The 25324-nt window shown below is 41.5% G+C and overlaps 1 protein-coding gene across 7 annotated transcripts in view; it reads right to left on the reverse strand.

Moving 5' to 3' along the window:
- PHF20 (PHD finger protein 20) overlaps positions 1-25324 on the reverse strand; it is an 85972-nt gene that overhangs the window by 18361 nt on the left and 42287 nt on the right. For 5 of the 7 annotated variants that reach the window (XM_073683696.1, XM_073683695.1, XM_073683693.1 and 2 more), the window contains 7 exons: positions 16333-16608; positions 8834-9019; positions 7212-7298; positions 4987-5136; positions 4445-4608; positions 2836-2935; positions 1341-1536 (listed from right to left, as the gene is read on the reverse strand). In XM_073683696.1, the coding sequence (XP_073539797.1) occupies positions 1341-1536; positions 2836-2935; positions 4445-4608; positions 4987-5136; positions 7212-7298; positions 8834-9019; positions 16333-16608 (1159 nt within the window). The remainder of the gene's footprint in view (positions 1-1340; positions 1537-2835; positions 2936-4444; positions 4609-4986; positions 5137-7211; positions 7299-8833; positions 9020-16332; positions 16609-25324) is intronic. The other 2 variants (XM_073683699.1, XM_073683700.1) reach the window with 2 other exon arrangements.

A 25324-nucleotide genomic window follows, 5' to 3' on the forward strand; every position in this document is an offset into this window, starting at 1 on the left:
ACTGGCCTGAACGCTGTGCTCTCCAATGCTGCAAGTTAAGGCAACTTTGCCTCTGCAGCATCAGGAGAACGCAGGTACAGCATCAAAGCAGCACTTGCAAGCTCTACAGAAAAGAGATCTAGGTGACTGGACAGCGATGATAGACTGCAGAGGTAGCCGATGACCTAGGCAACAAACACTAAACTAAAGGATTACAAATCCTCCCGATCTTAAGAGCGGAGAGAATTTTTTTTAAAAATGGCAAACTTATAAAATTGCTTGTTCTTACAAGCATTTTGCAATTTTAAGTAACTAAGCTAATTTGGTCCACTTTTTGACCAGCATGGCAAATTAAACAAGTTATGCAAAACACTTTGCACTCAAATGGCTGTCAAACCCCTGATTTTTACTAGTCTATTTTCCTGCATTGATATGAGAACTCATTTGGAGTACTGATGATGGCAGTGAATTTTTTTTTTAACGAAGCACTCCTCCAATCAAAGTTTTTATCCTCTTAGTACATTGCAATCATCATATTATATAGCACTGTGTACTTACAATTGCTCATTTTACCTTTCTACCCAGCTAATTATTCTCTTTTCCATTAGGTCTATGACCTCACGAGATTAAAAAACCACTAGCTGAATCCTTCTAAGCTCTATGTATTAACATGAAATCAATTTTCCCTGTATGAGTCATAAGTCACTGCAAAAGTCCCTGGCAGAAGGGAGGAGGGAGCAACTGGGTCAGAAGTTGCAGAGGGGAATGATTTATGCAGGGACAAGAGACTTCCTGCTTCTACATAGAGCAGAGAAAAAAATAATTAACTGGATAGAAAGGCAAAATGAGCAATTGTAAGTACACAGTGCTGTATAATATGATGACTGCAAAAAAGTTAGTGCCAGGGGCATTTAGTGCAACAGATGGGGATTAATAAACATTGATTGACCAGGGGGCAGCAACCTGCAGCACCCCATCCATTGTGAAACTAAGGCCAAGGGCGGGAGTGCCACAGGACGCAGACCTCTAGTGTAGACAATACCACGTAGTTCAAAGGAGGCTGGTCTGTCACCAATATAACATTGGTGAATAATACTAAAGGAGATCAATCCATATTAAACCACTAGCACATATTCACACAAAAAAAAATCCAGAGAGATTTCTGCAACTGAAAAATGCTTTCCATACATGTGCACAGATAAGCGAATTTTAAATGAATGAGACACTTGTAGAAATTTCTGGCACAAATATTCCAAGCGTGAACATACGCTTATAATAAAGTGCTGTCCTGTATTTCTCTAAAATCTCTATAATAAACAAGCAGTATTTAGTCTTCTAATGTACTGGTGGTATGTACTTACTGTAATATGCTCATCTTCAGCTGCAATCCATGCAGGACCTCAATCACACGCTGCACATCTCCTAAGAGCTGATGTGTTGCCACAATCTTCTTTGCATTTTGATGGGAGTAGTTTTCCTCTAGAAATGATAATCCGTGCATATGACCTTCATTCAGCCACTCTTTATCGTACCAGTATTTTAGACTCACACGTTGTCCTAGAAGCAGGAAAAAGAAAAAAAAAAGAAACCTTACAAACGGAAAACTAAAATAAAAAAATACTCAATAAATCATGACTCAATTAAAAGGAATCAGTCAGCAGGTTTTTGCCATGTAATCTGAGGGCAGCATGAGGTAGGGGCTGAGACACTGATTACAGTGATGTGTCATTTATTAGGCAATGTGCAGTTTCAATACAATAAGTGTTTAAGAAGCAGGAGATTAGCACTGCCTGACTAGATGCTTGTATGCATCTTTACCTAACCTTGGCCCCAGCACTAATTAGCATCCTGTCAATACACACAGAAAGCTGTGGTGTATTAGCTTTCTGTGCTCTGCTATATCTAAAAACTCTGATTGTATCACAACTGCTGCACCCAGTGAACTAAGTGATACATCTCTGGAATCAGGGTCTCTTTCCCTACATTATGCTGCTCTCAGATGAGGTAGCAAAAACCTGCTGACAGACTCCCCTAATGCAGTCCAATTATCCGGGTGATGATGGAACAGTCTGGAGAAAATGAAAAAGGAAGCAAGATGATAAAACCTGTACTGTAGAATCTACTAGGCAATATATTTAGAAAAACATTTATTGTACATTCCTGCACCATGAAGAACTGTATATTGTCAATTTACGGTGTAAAAGTCACATACACACTGAGAAAATGTAAGGAATTTCCAATCCCAAGATAGTTTTATATTGCCGATGGGAAAAATGTTAAAGTGCTACGGAATTTTTTTAGAATAGGTAGCAATGATAAAATGCACTTAAGAGAACTGGTCATCAGAATTTTATACCCCAAACTAACAGCATGTATGTAGAGGTGTTTTAATGCCTGGTAAATCTTAACAATTTCCTTGTAGAAATCAGTTTTGAGGTTTTAGAAAAATCCATAGTTGAAACTATATTCTAGTGAGCTGCAAGAGCAGGGTGCAGGTACTGCACTGACAGTGCTTCTGCCTCTCCCTATTCCCCGCCCACTTAGTCTTTGACTGACAGGTCACTCCTGTTTTAGGGACTCGTCAGAAAGGAGGGAAGGCAGGCAGCGGACAGGAAAAAGGCAGCTAAGCATGAGAGCTGTAAGTGTAGGGCCCACTCCCTTGCACATCATTATCTTACAATTTCAACTATGAAAAAAAGATTTGTACAAAAGGTAGGTCAGGATTTACTTACATCAATAAAGGAACTTACATATATACCATTAGCTTGCAGTATAAAATCCAGCTGACAAGTTCTTTAAATGTAAACTTAAAAAACAAAACAAAAAAAACAAACAACCCATAAACAAAAAAAGTACCTGGTGGATCCTGGCAGACATAGCAAGTGTATTTTTCAGGTACAGTGTCTTCTAATAACCCCATACAAACTCCATGTTGCCAGCATAGGCATTCTTCACACTGCCGAAATGTATGGAAGAAAATTAGTAGAAAACTCTAGTTCTAACCTATAAGACTGCTTATTAAGAGTAGCAGGTCGATATACGGTTTTAACTTTGGCGAATATGAGTCTTTCAAAATTCTGCGCCAGGGATAACTGCAAATCAATTGGGGAAGGAGTGGTGGGAAGGTGGAGCAATCCGCTGGGCTGTCCATTTCCAGAAGGCAGAAAACTGCTTTAATTCCGTCTATGCCATACCTAGATCCATATGAATGAATGACAAACTGCAATGTGATTCCCCACTTAGAGGAAGGCGTTATTTGTGGTGGATTAATTTATAGCTAAAAAGATGTACTGCTTCCTCTAGCAAGGTGACCTAATACACTAGCTGGTGCCTAAGGTCAGATCCAGTTACACTGTTTCTACTCTGCTCAAAAAATAAAGGGAATACTTAAACAACACAATGCAACTCCAAGTCAATCACACTTCTGTGAAATCTACCTGTCCAGTTATGAAGCGACACAGATTGTGAATCAATTTCTCCTGCTGTTGTGCAAATGGAACAGACAACTGGTAGAAATGATAGGCAATTAGCAAGACAACCACTATAAAGTGCCAGAGCCCGGCAAAATGACCTCCAGCAGGCCACTAACATCCATGTGTCTGCTCAAACTGTCAGAAACAGACTCCATGAGGGTGGTATGAGGGCTCAACATGTGGGCGTTGTGCTTACAGCCCAACACCTTGCAGGACGCTTGGCATTTGCCACAACGCCAGGATTGGCAAAGTCACCACTGGCGCCCTGGTGCGGTAGGCCCTGGGTTCCTCCTAATGCAGGACAATGCCAGACCTCATGTGGCTGGAGTGTGTCAGCAGTTCCTGCAAGATGAAGGCATTGAAGCTATGGACTGGCCCGCCCGTTCCCCAGACCTGAATCCGATTGATCACATCTGGGGCATCATGTCTCGCTCCATCCACCAATGTCACGTTGCACCACAGACTGTCCAGGAGTTGGCGGATGCTTTAGTCCATGTCTGGGAGGAGATCCCACAGGAGACCATCCGCAACCTCATTAGGAGCATGCCCAGGCGTTGTAGGGAGGTCATACAGGCACGTGGAGGCCACACACAATACGGAGTATAATTTCCTTGTCTTGAGGCATTTCCACTGAAGTTGGATCAGCCTGTAATTTGATTTTCCACTTTGATTTTGAGCATTATTCCAAATACAGACCTCCATGGGCTATTAGTTTTGATTTACATTGATCATTTTTATGTTCTATTGTTCTTAATGCATTCCACTACATAATGAAGATTTACAACTGGAATATTTCATTCAGTGATATCTAGGATGTGGTATTTTAGTGTTCCCTTTATTATTTTTTTTTGAGCAGTATATATAAAATAGGATACAAAACCATAGTTTTAGTTTGTGTGCGGAAAAAATCTGTGAGATACACACTTTCAATGCCTCCTTGGCATAAATGTGTGTGTGTAGACAATATTTTGAATCACATCTCCAAATTCTACCTGAATCATGAAGTCATTTTCTTCCTGCACCTCACACATGCAGCGAACAATTTCACACTCTGCTTCATCATCCTCAGCATTTGTGACATCGATTTCTTCATTGTAATCGTCGTCATCGCTCCAAAGCAGACTTTCTGTGCAGGAATCACTTAGTGTCTCCTCATCTGTTCAAACCGAAAACTAAGTTACAACCATGTACTACACATTGCACTGAGAGCCAAAACCAGGAGTGGGTGATAAATGCAGAATTGGTGACTTGTTTCTATTATACCTTTTCTCTGATTGTTCCTCACCTCCTGAGAAAAAACATTGACCGAATACTGACCAAATACTAATAGTGGGGCCGTGGCCTTGGTGTCCACCTTTCAGGGTGCAGCAGACAAACCCCATAGTTCCCATGTCCCCTAATTAACACCCGCAAAACAGGTTTTCATCATTCTTGGATGAATTCACACAAAACCTTGATTTTTCATAAAAACGTGTCCAAAAAATGTGAGTGTGAATGCAGCCTTTTCAATACTATCCAGCTCACAGTTACTTACCACTTAGCCTGGTTGTTTCTCTGCGCTTCACATGATCGGAGGTTTTTATGGAACAAGAAATTTTATAATCTGCACCAATCTTTATCGGGCTTGTTTTTTTGGGTGACAGCGTCTTTGAAATATCAACATTTTCTTCACTTCCAGATAGTTCTACAGTAACGACAGAGGAGTGGAAAAAAATAGTCAGACGCCAGTGTAAAAATGTGCCAACAAAGAACAAGTCATGCAGTAAGTGTAAAGAAGATGAAGCGGGCACAGCAGACGTGAGATCTAACAGTCTATCCTTCTAGGTTCTGTTCATTATGTTTGGTGGCAAAGAGTAAGAAACCCAAGTACAATTTGCAAATAAATCCAGCATTTTGGTAATGGCTTTATTTTAAATGAAAGTCCTGATGATGAAAATAATTTTGTCCTTAAATTCATAAAAATATAGAAGAGTACCAATCAATTGTTATCTTATTTCACCACCTGTGAGCCATCAGTAAAGTATGTTCAGTGTGTGCATTAAAATTACTTACTGATCAGTCTTCTGCCATTTTCGGCACTGCTCCAGTCCCTCTCCTGGACATCGTGACTGTATTTTGGCTAGCCAGCTCACTTCAGCACATGATTTGTGACCGGAAGACAGTGTCTTTACGTTAAGACCACAAAACTTACAATGGGGCTCTCAAATTTACATTAAGAAATTTAGTAACAGTCCACAGTGTGATCTGGCAAGCTGCGGTCACAAGATGGAGGAGAGGGATCGGAATAGCACTGGAAAAACAACAGAAGACGGCAACCAGTTTAATGCACAAACTGAACAGACATGACAAATACAAATGCTGAAATAAAATATTGAACAAAAACTAAAAACACAAATGAATGGTCCTTTAATGGGGTTGTCCAGTCTCTGGGTTCTAGCCTGCATTCACACTGTGTGACTGCAGCCTTGTGAATCTTCACAGTGCGCATGGTCAGGATTCTCCCCTGCTGGTGCATTTTGCATGCGATCACGTGCAGACTAGAAGTGTGTGGCCTCACTCAATACAAGAGAATTGAGCAAGGACTGGAAAAGTATAGCTAGAATGTGGCCAGAAGTACCCACTATGTGACTGCAGACTTGTGATTCCTCACAGTGCAAAAAGCTGGATGTCCGGATTCTCCGGTGCTGGAAGCTGACAGACATGTGACTGCAAGAATACGATTTGCATACTTCCATCCACATTCCGTCTAGTCGGCACGACCGTCACTCAGCTCTAACTGGGCATTTTAGAGCCCCGTTCCCCGTTCTTGGGATCGGTGGTGGTCCCATCGGTCAGACTGTCAGCAAACAGCAATTTAACAACCTACCCTATGGATAGTAGGTAACTTGCCAAGCTGGTAAGACCCCTTTAATTCTTTATTGAAGAATCTGAAAGCGGGTTTGCTAGACCAGGACAAAAATCGCTCTACTTTTTTTTTCCTTTCAGAAATTAAACAGGTGCAGACTTTGGGACCGATTCATAAAGACTGGGGAAGCGCAAGCTCGTGCTTCGCCATTCTTGACAGTACACGGCGCCAAATTCATAAGGAGGTACACGCCACTTAATTTGATGCCTCTGGTAAGTGGAGCGCGCCTCCGTGAGCTGCACTAGAAAGGTTACTCCAATCAGAGACTGGAGAAGTATTTCATGCATAGAAAATGCTGGCGGACTTTATTAATTTGATGGAGGTGTAGCCAAGACCCTGCCCCTCCCCCAGCTCTGCCTATTTTGGTCGAATGGATTTAAAAAGTGCAGTGATAAAAAGGTGCAAAAAAATTTTCGTGCAACTCCTAGTTGCACAAAAAATTCGTGACATAAAGGCTTTGATCGTGACCACATGTACGCAAATCACTCTGGCATCAGAGACTCCTGACAGCGAGCAGTGTACGCACTGAGGATTCACAAGGCTGCAATCTGACAGTGACTGACTGCAGACTTGAACCCCAAGCTTGTACTATCCATTTAAGCTTTTGTTTCTTTAAATTACCTTGGCTATTAAGTGGAAATAGATGTTCCCTTACAAACCCCATGGGTATGGTAATGACAGCCCTTAGTGTCATCCAATAACTGTTTTTGGAAGAAAAGGTGGTGGTCTTATTTTTCTATGGTGGATCCACTTCTGTTATTTGCAGGAAATAAACGATAATCTAGTATATGAATAAAACACCCCACATGTCAATCAATGTTCCCTAACTACAAAGTAAATTTAAACAAAATTACCTGACTTTGTCCTTTTCTTCTTTTTTTTCTTTTTCTTTGATTTAAGGCTCAAAAGGTCTTTAAACTTCTCTTTTACATTGTCCTTAACTGTAGATAAGGATTGAAAGTTATTCAAAATTGTAGGGAAGTTTGGGCAATATATTGAAATCTACATTTGCTTTTTCATATGCTCAGGATGACCCCAAAATATTATCAAACAGGGAGAAAAGAGTCCTCAGACAATTGCTCCCAGTATATGCATTTAACATAGGCCAAAACAAAATATAAAAATGTGAAAAATACGAGGTCAATTGATCAATGCCTTTACGCCACAAAAGTGGAGTAAAAGCTTCGAAAAGTAATTTTTTTTGCACAACGAGGAGTTCTGCAAAAATGTTGCAACTTTTACCGTTTTCACGCCACTTTCGATCAGCTCCACCGAAATAAGCAAAGCTGGGGAAAGGGCGGGGTTATGGCTACGTACCCATTGAATTAAATATGCTGCCATTTTTTAAGCATGAAATGCTACTCCAGTCTTTGATCGGAGTAACCTTTTTGGTGTAGCGCACAGAAGCACGCTACACTTACCAGAGGCGCCAAATTAAGTGGCGGGAGCCTCCTAATGAGTAAAGACTGGCATTACACAAGCTTAAGCTACACCAGTCTTGATAACTTGGTAAGGCAACGCCTATCTACAGGATAGGTGTTGATTTGCGGATTGCTGGGACCACCACCACTCCCTGAACGGAGCTCTAAAATGCACAGTTAAAGCTGAGTGATAGTCGTGCACTTATCGGTCAGTAAATTATCAGGTGTCCTATGGATTGGATGAATGCCCTGTTCAAAATTCCCTATGGGTGCCAATACCCAGTGGCTCATCTGGAAGCCACAATCAATCCATGTACTACAAGGATAGCTATTTATCAGTGGAGGTAACTGCCTGCAGATTTCCCTGGGACATCAAGCCTATCACCATGGCATCTCCAATAATAATAATACATTTTATTTCTATAGCGCCAACATATTCTGCAGCACTTTACATTTAGGAGGGGAATTGTACAGACAATAAAAAAGACAATACAGAATAACACACAACACAGATACCAAAGTTTGTATTGCTCCAATGCAACTACAGTAAAAAAAGAAGCAAATTTACAGATGGTCTTAATTTAAAGGGAACCTGACAGCTGATTATACTGCCAGACCCACGAGCAGCATGTATCAGACACTGTCTGCATGATTTCAGACATGTACGTTTGACTCTGAAATAATGAGGCATTTTAGAGGAAAGCACACTAACAGCCACTGGGGAGCGAAACTCACAGAAGATTAGTTGGACACAGCCCTGGAGTGACAGGTCTCTCCCTATACATGCAGGGAATCATGTAGTCAGCATCTGATACAAGCTGCCCGATCCACGAGCAGCATGTGTCAGCAGTCAGGTCCCCTTTAATAAGATAAAGTAAACATTTATGAAAGAGGTTTTAAAAAAAAAAAAAGACTGCAGGATCAGATAAAAAAAAAAAGTGTAAAGTCTTATTTTAGATACATTAAACTATAAAACTGCTTTTGGTCTTAAATAAAAAAAAAAAAGTTGCAGAACTGTTCAGAGGTTTTGGAAAAAAGGAAGTAATGATCCTTACCGTTGTCTGAACTCTTCTCTGGCCGGTGACAAGTCTTCTGAATTTGATTTTCTTTGCTCTTCTCTTTGAGTGTGGGTCTTTGGACGTTTGAGCTATTTGTTGCAGGGCTTGAATGCCGTCTCTTCTCACAAATTAAGTCTTTCCCATGATGGGGAGAACTCCGTAGAGAAATCTGAAGTGGGGGGTCTAAAGAAGCCATAGATGCATCAATAAAAGTTTGACATAAACCACAAGGAAAAGCGACAAACAAATTCATAGACGGGACTAAGATAGGACAACAGACAAAACAAACATCAATCATGCTTTAATATACTCAAACCAGGGTTGAGACCGTCAGGCAAAGTGCTTAAAATCGTAACCAATAGACCAAATCAGAGTCTGACTAATACCAATAGCCACCAAACTGTGCCACCATTTAATCCAATGGCAGAAAGAAAAAAATGTATTGCTGAAGATGGTTGATGGAACCACGTATCACTAGAAATCTATTCAAGATCAAAGAAAAAGAACAAAAACATGCATTGTAAAAATGAGATCTGGAATAAAATGATTCATATGCGATTACTGACAAACATGCATGCTGTAAGAACAGGCCACACCGGTGGTACAAACAGCAGCCAATATTGTATTAATGGCCAGCTCCATGATTCAGGGTCTAACGTTAGCAGTAATGTTGTTTTTGCTAACTAATACTGGATAGCACTGTCCGTATGACAATCTAGAATACTGGGCAGCAAATAACTAGTAAATGTCACTGGGATCTGTAACAATCCAATAAACTACAGGTTCCCCAAACCTGCCCTCCAGAAAAGCCAACACCACTGAGAACTTAAAAGGTAACAGCCTCAGCTATCCAGTGAATAGGTATCTCCACATTGAGTTTGAGGGTTAATTCCTTCAATCGGTGTGAATTCCTCCACTAGGAACCCCTCAGACTGGAGGGCTTAAATGGAATGGGCAAATGTGCACGTGCCCAGCTGCTCTACTTATTGGCAATGTGACTGACCATCACAGCCGAGTGCAGCCCCTTGGTGCAGTGCCATAGACTTTGAAGTGGAAGAGCACTCCATTCAATTATCATGTCCTGTCAACCATTGGAAAGCTCTGCAATCTACTAATTATCACCTATAGGGGAAATTTTAATTTAAAGGACATAAGTCTGACATTAATATGGTTGATTTTGTACAAAAGGACCATAAAAACTCAACTTTCATTGCGGGATCAGCAGGAACCAGATCGGAGGTAGGTTATCTCTTGGAGTAGAGCGAGTGTCATTCTGAACACCTAGTCTGGTTGGTAGAAGCTTCAAAAAAGGATGGGCGTATGGACATATATTATCCAAACTGAATAGGTTTCTCTATAGTATAGTAAAGGATATTATAGTGGGGTAGAAGAAAATTCAACTATTTAATATTAATTGTCCTTTCCCATTATTAACACTGTCCATATATAGACCTGAAAAATAAGTTGGTCCTGAAAACCTGAGCCTAGAACTGGGGATATAAAAAGGAGGATTTGGACAATTGAGAGGTGTTCACATTGGAGGGGGTTCAGATGGGCTGGAGTGTGCTCCATAGTTATTCTACCCTCAGGTAAACAGAGGAACATCTGAAATCTTTAGATATTTTCTGTTATTTCTCCCTTTTACTTTACAACCGTTTTGCATTTTATTATTATAGCGCCATTAATTCCATGGCGCTTTACATGTTTAAAAGGGGTATACATAGCAAACAACAAGTACAATAATTTGAACAAAAACGAGTCAGCAACTGGTACAGGAGAGAGGACCCTGCCTGTGAAGGCTCACAATCTACAATGGATGGGTGAGGATACAGTAGGTGAGGGTAGAGCTGGTCGTGCAGCTGTATGGTGCAGCGGTGGTTACAGCAGGTTGTGGGCTTGTTGGAAGAGGTGGGTCTTCAGGTTCCTTTTGAAGGTTTCCATGGTAGGCGAGAGTCTGATATGTTGGGGTAGACAGTTCCAGAGTAGGGGGGATGCACGGGAGAAATCTTGTATGAGATTGTGGGAAGAGGAGATAAGAGGGGAGTAGAGAAGGTGATCTTGTGAGGATCGGAGGTTGCGTGCAGGTAAGTACCGGGAGACTAGGTCACAGATGTATAGAGGAGACAGGTTGTGGATGGCTTTATTATGCCATGGTTCGAGTTTCGAACTGAGTCTCTGCGCATATATGTATGTCACCTTATTTGGTCTTGTTTTACACATTTTTCTTGTAAGCACTGTACTTTTGGATATTAAAGCCTGAAACGTTAATACTTTTGGACCTTGTATGGTCTAAAGAATCCACAGCCTGAGAATGTTTAGAATTTTTTGCTAGCGAGAAGTGGGTATTTTGGGGACTCCTCACCCAATTTGTTTGACGAGTAGTGTTGTGTATCGGGTGTGTGGACTGTGTTGGAGGTATGAATTTGGAGCCCTAGTGGAAGGGAGTGCAACACTAAGTGAGTGAAGATAGATTAACCCCTTGCAGGAGCACTCAGCAGATGAGAAGTGTGTATGGGACCTCCACTATTGTGTGGATAGCGGATCATTTTTCTACACTGGAATAACCATTTAATATATTTTACAATATTTTAATTAGTTCTGCCAAATTGAATATTTTATAGCATGCATCTTTATGGGAAATGCTTAAGATATGGACTACTGAGGTTCCTTAAGGACAGATTTGGGAAAATACTGTATTAAGGTTCGTTCACATCTGCGTATATAAAATAATGCAGATTCTCAGCCAGAGTGTATCAGGTGACTGTCAGGCGTGTGTAATTTTCTCGCCTACTGACGTCACCGCTCATCAGAATCGCCAGTTCCCGCTGCGCTCCCAAACGCCCTGTGCTTCTGAACAGCAACTTGGCAACTCTGATGAGCGGTGTAGTTACTGAGAGTCACCGCTCATCAGAATCGACGGCTCCCACGGCTCTTAACAGAGGTGACGTCGGTAGCTACGCCGCTTATCAGAGTCGCTGGGTCTCAGAAGGCAGTGGGGCTCTGCAACTTAGTGGTGTAGTTACTGATGTCACCGCTCATCACAGCCCACCAGGACCTGGAGTGGCTCCTACTATAGCCTATGGAGCTTTGTTCTCTGAACGAGGCTCTATAGCATTTCGACGTCTGATTCGGGGATCGTCGTGGGAACACCATGGACTATGTCAGACCTGCATGGGAATTTTTTGTTTTCTGATAAATTTGTGAACGTGGGAAAGGGTCTCATTTTAACTTCTCTCTTTATAGGTTTTTCAGGTTGGTGTGGGGGTGTGGGGGGTTGGAGGGGGAGGGGGTTTTCAAATGACCGCTAGCAAAAAAAACAAAACAAAAAACACAAACATTAAGTGTGGGGGTATCTAAGCCCCAAATATCTCACTTCATTAAATGAAGTGTGGCGCATCACATGAGATGCACCAATTCTGGCACTTTGCCACTGCACCAGGGTAATCGGCAATCAGGGTAATGGTAGTTGGGGTTGACATCAGCTGTGATTTGTCAAAAAAAAAAAAAATCACAGCTAGCATCAAGCCCTGGAGTTAGTATTGGAGAGGTGTCTATCAGACACCCCCATTACTAACCCAGTAATCAAAAATAAAAAGACAGAAAAAACACTATTTGGCTATGTGCCCACGATGCAGAAATGCTCCGGGTTTTTTCCTGAGCATTTCTGCATCTCCCTGGCAGAAAAAACGCATGCGGATTGTACATGCGTTTTCCTGCCAGGGACATGCGGAAGTGAAGCGTTCTTCACATGCGGGTTGACAAGCGCTTGCCAAGCGATTTTAGCATCACTTGGAAAGTGCTTGACAACTTGGTCACACTATAAATCCATGCAAACGGCATGGATTTATATACTGTGACCGAAAGAATGGTACAAAATAATAAAAAAATATATATACTTACGTTCTGGTGGCCCCCGCAGTCTTGCTGCGCTCCGTCCTGGCTTGCCGGCAGCTCGCGGTACACTACACTGAAGGACCAGCCGACACATGACTATCAGCGCAGGTCCTTCAGTCCACCGCGAGCTGCCGGCAAGGGAGGACAAGGAGACCGGGGGCCATCAGAAGGTAAATATAATATTTAATTTTTTATTTTATTCTTTTTTTCACAGGTTCTATGGTACCCGGGTCTGGAGGAGAGTCTCCTGTCCTCCAGCCCCGGGTACCATCCGCACATTGAAACGCTTGGACTCCCCATCTACAGATGCAGTGATGCGGAATCCAAGTGTTCCAATGCAAGTCAATGGCGGTGAAAACGCAGCGCTTCTGCAAAATAATTGGTAGTGCTACGTTTTTTTCCGCAATGATAACCCGCAGCGGAAATTTCCGCAGCATGTGCACAGCACATGCGGATTATCATTGGGGAACATGGCAGACCTTCTACCATGCGTTTAAACGTTTTTTTTTGCCGCAGCGGAATCGCTTAAAAAACGCATCGTGGGCACACAGCCTAAGGTGGACGAAAAAAAACCCTCCTCAACACTATCCCTGGATCTTCAATTTAAAAAAAAAAGTGCCAAGCAGGTCAGTCATACAAAAAATAGTTTATTTGAAAAACCACTCCCCCACATTAATAAAAACACAAAGGTTCCTGATTTTACAGGTTTTGATTCTTTTTAGAACACAGCGGTGGATAAAGAACAAATCAAAATATACATATACACACATATATACACACACACACATACATACACGGTTTAGTCAATATGACAATTTTATGCCTCTATAAAGAAGGTAGTTGGATGGTTATTTATGTTAAAATGAAAAATAATATGGAACAGTCTCACCAGAGTTCATTCAAGGCAGACGAGGACGTCCTTAAACTGTATTACCATCCAACAGATTGCCTTCTGGTAAGAGGTGGGGCAGAGCTGGGACCAGGCCGTATTGTGGGCATAGGGCCATATAGTGCGTGCTAGGGCTTGTAAATTTATATACCTACAGGATACATCTACAGTGGGGAGAATAAGTATTTGATACACTGCAGATTTTGCAAGTTTTCCCACCTAGAAAGAATGGAGAAGTCTGTAATTTTTATCATAGGTACACTTCACCTGAGAGACAGAATCTTAAAAAAAAAAAAAAAAAAAAAAAGGAAAATCACATTGTATGATTTTTAAATAATTAAATTACATTTTATTGCACAAAATAAGTATTGAGCACCTACCAACCAGCAAGAATTTTGGTTCTCACAGACCTGTTAGTTTTTCTTTAAGAAGCACTCCTACTCTACACTCATTACCTGTATAAAAGACACTGTCCACACACTCGATCAATCACACTCCAACTTCTCCACCATGGCCAAGACCAAAGAGCTGTCTAAGGACACCAGGGACAAAAAATTGTAGACACACTGGGATTGGCTATATGACAATAGACAAGCAGCTTGGTGAGAAGGCAACAACTGCTGGCACAATTAGAAAATGGAAGAAACACAAGATGACTGTCAATTTTCCTCGGTCTGGGGCTCCATGCAAGATCTTGTCTCATGGGTAAAAGATGATTCTGAGAAAGGTCAGGAATCAGCCAAGAACTACATGGGAGGACCTGGTCAATGACCTGAAGAGAGCTGGGACCACAGTCTCAAACATTACTGTTAGTAACACACTACGCGGTCATGGCTTAAAATCCTGCATTATACTTTTGGGGTGCTTTTCTGCAAAGGGGACAGGACGACTGCACCGTATAGAAGGGAGGATAGATGGGGTCATGTATAGCGAGATTTTGGCCAACAACCTTCGTCCCTCAGTAAGAGCATTGAAGATGGGTCGTGGCTGGGTCTTCCAGCATCACAATGGCCAGAAACACACAGCCAGGGCAACTAAGGAGTGGCTCCATAAGAAGCATTTCAAGGTCCTGGAGGGGCCTAGCCAGTCTCCAGACCTGAACCCAATACAGAATCTTTGGAGGGAGCTGAAACTCAATGTTGACCAGAGACAGCCCCAAAACCTGAAAGATCTGGAGAAGATCTGTATGGAGGAGTGGGCCAAAATCCCTTCTGCAGTGTGTGAAAACTTGGTGAAGAACTACAGGAAACATCTGACCTCTGTAATTGCAAACAAAGGTTTCTGTACCAAATATTAAGGTCTGTTTTTCCATTGTATCACATTACTTATTTAATGCAATAAAATGCTAATTATGTAAAAATCATACAATGTGATTTTCTGGATTTTTTTAGATTCTGTCTCTCACAGGTGAAGTGTACCTACAATAAAAATTACAGACCTCTCCATTCTTTGTAGGTGGAGAAACATGAAAAATCAGCAGTGTATCAAATACTTATTTTCCCCACTGTAGCCATTCTATCTATTCGGAGGGTTCTGGCTGTGAGTTTACTGTACTTGGCTGATGACATTTCGTGGTTTCTTTGAGATGTGGGTGTAAAAATTGGACGGCATATGCAGTTTTTTTCCCCCTCACACTGGGGAGTCTCAGCCGTTTTACGCGGCCATATGCAGCATGCTAAGATTTTTTCCCTCAGCCCAATTCCAGCTGAGGAAAAACTCGCAGATGAACCCTGCCTCATTAAATAACATTGGTCAGAGTGCAATGCGATTTTTTATCACCCAGCACTTGGCGCTTTTATATTCAGATGCGAATGGAACAGAGAGTAAATTTCCAAAAATGTAATTGTATTAAACCCTATGTGAGACATTACTCAATATACACGGTTGTCCACTTCCTTGTCACACCCCCCCCCCCATCCAACCCCAAAAAAGAATAAAAAAAAAAAAGGCATGACAGCAGGCCACATCCAAAATACATATTTGACACCGCACCAGGTTGCTTTTCTCTATGTTCTGCATTGAAAATACTCAGATAATTTAGAATGGGAGTATACTGGAGACTGCTGTAGTTCAGCCAAAAAGCTAACCGACCAGTGGCATGATCTGACAGCCGAGCAGTAAACCTTTACCGATCGGCGATCACATACCAGCCAGTTTATACCGGCAGACTAAGTAAACGTTGCGTACGGAGCCATCTTTAATAGATAGCCAGGTGCACAAAGGCTGCAATGGTTCTCGGCAGTACGGGCGAGGCTTACACAGGACGATTCACCGCCGCAAACGATAATCTTTTGCGCTATGCAAAAGATCATGTCACCCGATAAACATTTTGCTGCCCTTCGTGGTCACGTGCTGTACTCACTAGCATCATAGCCAGTAAGTACGTTATTACATTACATTGAGCGCAGTGTAATAATATAGTTCAGCTGCAGGCAATGTGTTGCCAGCTGCAGCTGGCGTGAGAAAACCTCATCAGATTGCTAGGGTGGCTCCATTTTGAGAAGTGCCTTTACAGTATACAGTCATTTTTGTAGTCAAAATCAAGCAAGAGAAACGAGAGGAAAGAAAAATAATCAACACTCACTACAAGAGGTAAAACATCTAAGGCAGGGACTGATTAATGTCTCAACCGTGATCGGGTAAAACATAGGACATGACTAAAAGAACACTACAGTCTACAAGAGCCAAAGGACATATAGACGAACGGTCTTACGCAAAGAGCCAGACGTGGTGCGCCTCCTTTTTGACGTTTGCTGGCTGTTCTTTTCATGAGCTAAAGAGCCTCTCGTCTGCATATGCCTGGTCATAGGCACCAGATCCTGCTCTGCCTTTTCAACTCCATGGAAATACTTCATATGATAATGCAGCAATTTGGCTTTGCGAAAGGATTTGGAGCAATCCAAAATTTTGCATTTAAACCTGTTGGCGTCCAGTTCCAAGGTCACAGCTTTGGCAGCTGGATCATCTGGCTTCTTCAAAGTATTTGTTACTGCAAGGACATAACAAAACAAGAAACAAAAAATAAAATAAAAACAAAAAATAAAATAAAATACAAAAAAAAATACAAAAAAATAAAATAAAAGTAAAAATGTAGGAAATTAAAATCAAAAAGGAATAGAAGCTAAAAACAGAAAAGGCAACTAAAGAGCGGCTCTGTCGATCATTATTTATTCTCTAAGCTGGGGGGAGGGGAGGCTTTAAGGTCGGGTTCAAACAGAGTTCATATAGAAGTACATAAATCCTTAATAGTCTGATGCTAATGCAAGACCAGAAGGAATTTTCATTCCTCACTTTAGGCCCTGATATACATTAAAAGAAGGTCCTTTACAGCAGATAATTTGGAGGCGTGGCCCCATCATTTGATATGTATGAGGGCCACCAGGCTTTATCTTGACCCATGATGTCAAAGGAGAGAAGGATTGGGCAGTAGAGTTTTAATGTCAAATTCTTTTGTTTTCAGGGAAGATAAGCCGATGTAATGACTTTAGAAAGCTGCCTTGCCCATACACAGGAGTGCTCGTGTTTTCTGAAAGAGATGGTGCCAGACATTTCTGGCAGCAGCTTATTTCAGAACACACAAGGATCGGTATTCCGAAATTGGACATGCTGGATCCTTATCTCCAACAATGATCTTTCGGGGACCTCCATACACAGACGGTAGGCTGAACCCATCGATATCAGAGGATTCGGCTGACGTTAGGCTTAATGTGCATGGGGGCCCCAAGGGGAGTCTGGCAGTAGATTTTTCCTCTCTCCCCTTTGAAAACACATGAACGTTCGGCTGAGCAGAACGCTTGTGTGTGGGGTACTCTTCTCGAGAGATACAAAAAGGACAGAAAAAGAAAAAAAAAAAAAATTGTATTGAAATTTTCGGGTTCTTTAATAATAATAAAAAAAAATGTATAAATAAAACTACAGGGAATACTCTTCCTTATAGGTTAAAGTATTCCTTAACCATACTGAGCATCTGTAAATGAACCCGGCCTAAAAGAAGTACATAGAGATTCTGAAAGCTGAATGCCTCCAAGAGTAACTACAATAGCTTTGCGGCAAGAATAGAGTACAAATACACAAGACAAAAAGGTTAGTAAAAGTCACTAAGAAAGAATTATATTTCTCCGTTCACTCCTCAATACAATACTCAAATAGGACGTTTCAAATGGTCTATGAAATGGTCTTAATTTACAAACGGTAAAATGTTCTTAAAGCGGATCTGTCATCAGATTTCACATCACAAACTGCACACATTATAAAACAGATCTCAGAAACCCGATGAGACTGGTATACTTACCTTGACAACCCATGTCAGAATATCTGTATAATCCCTTATGATTGAGGAGTAATCAGTTGGAGACTGAGGTTACACTCTTAGGTCTCTTCCCTGCTGCTGCTGAGATCTCACACTAGATGGGCAGGGAAAGACTACACACTTACACTTCTTTCCATTCTTCATCTGGACTCAAAGTGCTAAATTTTAAAAAGGGAATTTCCATCTATACATTTTTTAACCATCGGCTTGCTGTAGATCAGCATTTTCCAAGCTGCAGTCCTCACGGTCCCCCACAGGTCATGTTTTCAGGATTTCCTTAGCATTGCACAGGTGAGAGAACTCCTGATATCTTGATGATATTTCCACCACTTGTACAATACTAAGGAAATCCTGAAAAATTACCTATTGGGGGCTGTGAGGACTGGAGATTGGGAAACACTGTTGTAGATAAAAATAATGAAATTATCTACACTCACTAGCAATGAGTGGAAGCGCTCGTCATTCAAGTTTGCCTAGGGTGCTCGGGTACGCACAGAGTATCGCAGGTGCTTGAGTGACATGTTAGAGTTCCCTACCTGGGTTTGTCAGGCAAACCCTGCATGTTTGGTGGCTGTCCAACAACTGCAAAACAAGCGGCCGCGGGGACTCGAATGGGTCACTCTGTGTATACCCGAGCACGCTAGGCAAACTTGAGTAACAAGCACTTGCACCCATCACCAATACTCACTAACTCCTGCTCTCCAGCACTACTCTTGGTGTTTGTTGACGGGCTACAGTGGTGACATCACAACTACAAAGCACATGACCACTGCAGCCAATCACTGGACTCAGCAACTCATGCAGCCTAAATCCGCAGCGCTGCTGAACCCAGTTATTGCCTGAAGTCACATATGCTGTAGTTGCGATGTCACTGCTGCAGCCCGTCAAAGGCCAACAGCCAACAGTGGAGGAGAGGGGAGAGATTAGTCAGCAATGCAGGAGTTTATTATTTTAAAACCCTGGAGAGAAAAAAAAAAAAACCTATGTAATAATGTATTCAGTTTTAATTTAGAAATCTGGTGACAGATCAACGTTAAACCACTTACACTATAAGACAACCTGCTGACAAGATGCCTTTAAAATAGTGCTAACTACATCAACCTACCAAAGAGCATGTACATGCACAAACAAGGGAGCAAGAACGGACATTCCTTCTGAATATGGAAAGTATTAGTTCAGCTTGGTAGGGTCAGCAGGATTTTGTTTTGTTTTTTTTAAGACCGGTAGGTTATGCTGGTCTGTCCTACTGACAATTGAACACGTCACCTATTTCCTAAGTAAATATATTTCTAAGGGTTCTCTTGACATGAAGTTTTCACCAGATGTCAGTAACAACCCATCCAATCCACACAGGCAAAGAAATCAAACTATAGATGGCCATAAATTAAGCTGTGTGTAATAATTAGAAAGTATTGAACACATGAAGAAAGGTGCAAAAATCCATGGACAGTCATGACACCAGCTGAAAGCTATCAGTAATTAGAAAGCAATTCTATCACTTAGTGAAATATAGTAACAGCTGGTTCAACTGATGGCCTATAAAAAGGTGTCATTACCAAGGGGCCACACAAGAAACATCTTATGATGGGTAAAACCAAATGAGCTGTCTCAAGACCTTTGCAATCTTATTGTTGCAAAACATACTGATGGAATTGGTTACAGAAGAAATTTCTAAACTACTGAAGGTTCCAGTGAGCACTGTTTACACTCAGAGGAGTGAAAAGAATTAGCAGAACAGTTATCCAAGAGCCAAGGTCCACATGTGGAGAGCTACAGAAAGACCTGGGATCAGCAGGTACAATGGTTTCAAAGAAAACAATAAGTAGTGCACTCAACCTCCATGACCTGTATGCACTCTCATCCCGCAAAACTATTGTTTTTTGTTCAGCATGTTCAAGCGATTTTAAAGTTTGCTCGACAACATTTAGACAAGCCTGTGTAATACTGGTACAGTATAATCTGGTTGGATGAGGCCAAAATTTAACTCTTTGGACGCCATAACATGCACCATGTTTGGAGGCCAAAAGGCACTGCATATCACCCCAAAACACCATACCAACAGTGAAGTTTGGACATGGGAACATAATGGTGTGGGGCTGTTTTTCAGCATACGGCACTAGTAAACTTAATATAATTTCAAGCAAGGATGAATGGACAAATGTACAGAGACATTCTTGATAAAAATCTGCTGCCTTCTAACAGGATGATGAAGATGAAACGAGGGTGGACATTTCAGCAAGACAATGATCCCAAACACACAGCCAAGAAAACTCTCAATTGACTTCAGAGACAGAAAATAAAGCTGCTAGAATGTCTCAGCCAATCACCTGACCTGAATCCAATAGAAAATGTATGGAAGGAACTAAAGTTCAGAGTTCATAGGAGGAGCCCACAGAACAAGCAGGATTTGTAGAGTGTGTGGAACAATGGGCCAAAATGAAACCTGAGCAATTCATAGTCATAGTTTGTAAAGCCGAATAAAGACTTGCGTCCATCAAGTTCGACCTGTTAGTTCTGTAATTGCTAAAGTTGATCCAGAGGAGGGCAAAAACCCCAAATGATTTAGCCAACCTTCACCTGAGGAAAAATTCCCTCCCGACTCTGAAACCAGCAGTCAGAATAAATCCCTGTATCAACCTACTATTTTATTTTTAAGTATATGCTGAAATCTGCCTGGTATCTAGAAATGCATCCAGTCCCCGCTTGAACTGGTGTAGTGAATCCGACATTACCGTCTCCTCACTCAGTGAATTCCATATTCTCACTGCTCTTACCGTAAAGAACCCCTTCCTATGCTGGTGCTGAAACCTTTTCTCTTCCAGTCTTTGTTACCGTAATATCCCTCCTTTTGAACAAATCCCGGGCAAGATCTCTATACTGTCCCCTAACATATTTGTACACATTTATTATGTCCCCCCTCAACCTTCTCTTTTCCAAGCTGAATAGTCCTAGTTTTGCCAACCTCTCTGGGTATTGCAGTCCCTCCATTCCCTTTATTAATTTTGTTGCCCTCCTTTGTACCTTTTCAAGCTCATTTATATCCTTTCTATATATTGGGGCCCATAACTGAGCACAGTATTCCAAGTGTGGTCTGACCAGTGCTTTGTACAGTGGAAGAACAATGTTCTCATCCTTTGCAGCTATACCTCTTCTGATACATCCCATTACCCTGTTTGCCCTTACAGCAGCGGCCTGACTTTGGGCACTCCAATTTAGTTTGCTATCAATCAAGATGCCCAAGTCCTTCTCCATCTCTGAATTCCCCAATGATTTCCCATTCAGTGAGTACTGGTGACTTCCATTTTTCCTTCCCATATGTATGACCTTACATTTCTCCTCGTTAAACCTCATTTGCCATTTAATGCTCCACATACCCAGCTTATCCAAATCCCTCTGTAGGTCTGCACTGTCCTCTTTTGTATTAATTGTTTTACATAACTTTGTGTCATCTGCAAATATTGACATTTTACTATTTATCCCGTTGACTATGTCGTTAATAAAGATATTAAATAACATTGGGCCTAGTACAGACCCCTGTGGTACCCCACTAGTGACGCTTACCCAATCTGAGTATATTCCATTTATAACCACCCTCTGCCTTCTATCCCTTAGCCAGTTTGCTACCCACTTGCAGACATTTTCCCCCAGCCCCATCATTCTCATTTTGTATACCAACCTATTATGTGGCACGCTATCGAACGCTTTTGAGAAGTCGAGATACACGACATCCACTGGTTCCCCCTGATCTACTCGAGAGCTAACCTCCTCGTAGAAGTCAATCAGGTTTGTTTGGCAGGAGCGATTCCTCATGAATCCATGTTGGTTCGGGATTAAAAGATTATTAGCATCAAGATGCTCCGTAATTGCCTCTTTAATGAAGGTTTCAAAAATTTTGCCCACAACGGACGTCAGACTCACCGGCCGATAGTTTCCGGCGTCACTTTTCGCTCCCTTTTTGAATATTGGCACTACATTCGCCTGTCGCCAATCAAGTGGTACAGACCTAGTCTCAACAGAGTCCTTAAATATAAGATATAACGGTCTGTCTATCACATTACTTAGTTCCCTTAGTACCCGTGGGTGTATGCCATCAGGTCCTGGTGATTTGTTTATTTTAATGTTACTGAGGCGTTTCTGTACCCCAGCTTGGGTTAGATTTGTCATACTTAGTGGAGGATTAAGCTCGTCACTTCTCATTTCTCCTGTTAGTTCGATTTCCTTTGTGAAAGTTGTCTAAAAAAAATTATTTAATAGATTAGCTTTATCCTCATCTTTCTCTATGATTTTGCCTTCCTCACTTTTTATCGGTCCAATATTATCCGATTTAATCCTTTTACTATTTATATACGTAAAGAACAGTTTGGGATTTGATCTACTTTCCCTAGCAATACGTTTCTCTGTTTCCTCCTTCGCTATCTTTATTTGTTTTTTACAGGTTCTCATTTTTTCCTTGTAACACATTTCATGTGACTAGTTTCTCCATGCATGAGGCGTCTTGCAGTGGTCATCGCCAACAAAGGCTTTTGTACGAATTATTACATTTCAGCAAGTGTGTTCAATACTTTTTCCCTGTGTCATTTCTCATTATTACACAATTTAAGGACATCTGTGGTTTGATTTCTTAGCCTGTGTGGATTGGATGGGTTGTTACCGACATCGGGTGAGAATTTCATGTCAACAGCACCTTTAGAAATAAATTTACTTCGAAAATTGGTGATGTGTTCAATACTTATACAGCGGATAAAATATGAGCTCCAGCTATCCCGGTCTCACATCATTGATTGACAGCTTCCTGCATGTGCGCAGTGTGGGCAGAAATCTGCCAATTAATGGCATGGGCAAGGTTATACAGAGCTTGTCCATGAGAGGACTAGAAGAGCTGCCGCAGATAAAACAGTGATTTTTATTAAAACTAGAGCATGGAGCCAGTAAGTGACAGCTTGAATCTCAGCTTCAAACCCTATTTTAGGTTAAAGCGCACCTGGCAGCAGGATTTTGCACTATTTTCAGTTTTGAGATCATGAGATTCTGGTGCTTCGGGGCAGGACTTGTGGTCAGGGCTTTGTGGTGCTCTGCTTATATATTCATCTGTGTGCCTTCAGTGACCTGCCTCCTATTTTACATACTGCATATAGTATTGTGGGTTTCTTAAAAAAAATTTTCATCCATCAAAATGGCGCCGACTCCTGTGCAATAGCGACGCCATTTTGATGGATGAATTTTTTTTTTTTTTTTTTTTTAGAAACCCACAATACTATATGCATGTATGTAAAATAGGAGGCAGGTCAGTAAAGGCACAGTGACCTGTCAGAAGGCATACAGGTGAATATATAAGCAGAGCACCACAAAGCCCTGCCCAAAAGTCCTGCCCCGAAGCACCAGAATCACATTATCTTAAAACTTAAAATAAAGATTACACAAGAACATCAGTACGGATTTCATCAACCAAGGTATCATTTTAATCAGTGTAGTGTCGCCCACCTGACAGGATATGTCGTTTACTGAGCACAATCCTGCTGACAGGTGCACTTTAAGTTTCCATGATGAGTTTTTGACTCTGCATTGGAAGAAAAAAAAAAATAATCTTCTCACAGTTCAAGCAATGGGTTTTGTAGAAATCTCATGCCCACTGCTTTTTTTTTTAGGCTGTGTAAACTGACCTGCAGTATGCGCTTGAAATCAGCAACGCGTTAACTTCTTACGGGTACGCTACGTTTTATGTGCACATTTTCCTCAAAAATTGGCATTAGATGCGGAAAATACGTAATGTAAAAAAACTCATGTAAACCACTCGACTATCAAAGTTTTATCACAGCTGAATACCAGGAAGAATAAAAAACAAAGCCGCTTTAGTTAAAACATGGCACATGAAAAAAAACAAAAAACAACCCACTAAAAAAAAAGCAATGAAAAAATAAACAAGTAACCTAATGGGTGCAGAAATGCTACATAAATCTGCAACATCAAACACTCGCTAAATACTGATCGTGGGAACATAGCTTTACACTGATCTCAGAATAGAAACCATAAACCTAGATATAGATGCCCATTGAAAGGGTTGTCTCATCTTCTACAAATGGACAAAATTGCAGAATTCTTGTAAAAACAGAATATGGGGGTGGGGATTATTAATTCCCAAGTATATTGGCCACCTCTACAGTCTACCAGAGATGGCCAGTCTCCAAGGCAAGGAGCACAAAGCTGGTAAACGCCACTCTGAAGCTGGGACTAGACTCCATCTGCTTGCAGCATTGGCGTGTGCACAGTTCGGGCCAGTGGCACAACCAAGTCGCTGGCCCAAATCCTCAATCATCAGGTGCTTCCAAACACAGAACTTCAGAAAACCCTTTTTGAGTTCCTTAATGGACTATCTTTGCTGAGAAACGTGTGCTTTCCACTTCTACTGACGTGCAAAAAATTATTTCAAAGTCTGTCTGAGCTAAGCCCTAAACTTCATTTGAACTAACCTATTTCAGCAGGGAAACCTTATAAAAATATGTTTAACCAGTCCAAACTAAAGAAACTCCCTGTAGCTTCACACCATCTTCTCCAGTAAAGGAGATCGCAGCCATCTCCGCTCATACAAGGGTGCAGGTAATTTCTATGTCGCCTATCAGGCTCTGCACCTGTACATGGAACTCATGTATACAGGACCCAGTACTGAATAAGGGAAATAACACGAGAAGTGCATGTTCACCATGATTCCCCAAGTGTCCTTGTTAAAAGAGGTCTGGCTGATGTGCTCGACACCAGCAGAAAAGCAGCATTACAATGTAAGAATTATTCATGAACTGGTCTCCTTTCAACTTAAAAGGGTTTTCCCACTTTTAATATAGTGGTCTCCGAAGAAAGTACACCCTTTCCCAGTCCCAGCAGCTACTCCAGGCTCTGTTTCGGCTGCAACAGTGACGTCATGATTACAGTGCACATCACTGCTGCAGACAATCACTGTGCTCAGTGGCCTCATAGCTGCAGCCAAATCACAGGCCAGGGGAGGAGGAGTACTATTGCTATTTTTTTTTATGATTTGTATTCCATAGGTAGGAAACCACTGTCATGAAAATTAAAAACCCCTGTAAATTTACTTAAAACAGGCCCAATACAGAGACATGCTTAATGGGGTTGTCCAGTCTTTTGCTAAAAGTCTGCAGTCACTCTGAATACAGACTTCTGAATCCTCACAGCGTGTCCACTACACACTGTCAGGATTCTCTGGTGTCTGCAGTCCCTTGACAGAAAGGGACCTGCATGCATGCGGCCACATTCCGACTAGACGTGTGCGACTTCGCTTAATACAAGCGAGGACGAGGAAGAGCACGTCTAGTCGGAATGTGGTTGGAAGAATGCAAATCATATGAAAGTACTTTCGGTCACATGACCAGATTCTCTTGCTGCA

The sequence above is a fragment of the Phyllobates terribilis genome, unplaced genomic scaffold (genome assembly GCF_046119375.1).
Source record: "Phyllobates terribilis strain yellow unplaced genomic scaffold, ASM4611937v1 Scaffold_5__5_contigs__length_657084704, whole genome shotgun sequence".
Lineage (NCBI taxonomy): Eukaryota > Metazoa > Chordata > Amphibia > Anura > Dendrobatidae > Phyllobates > Phyllobates terribilis.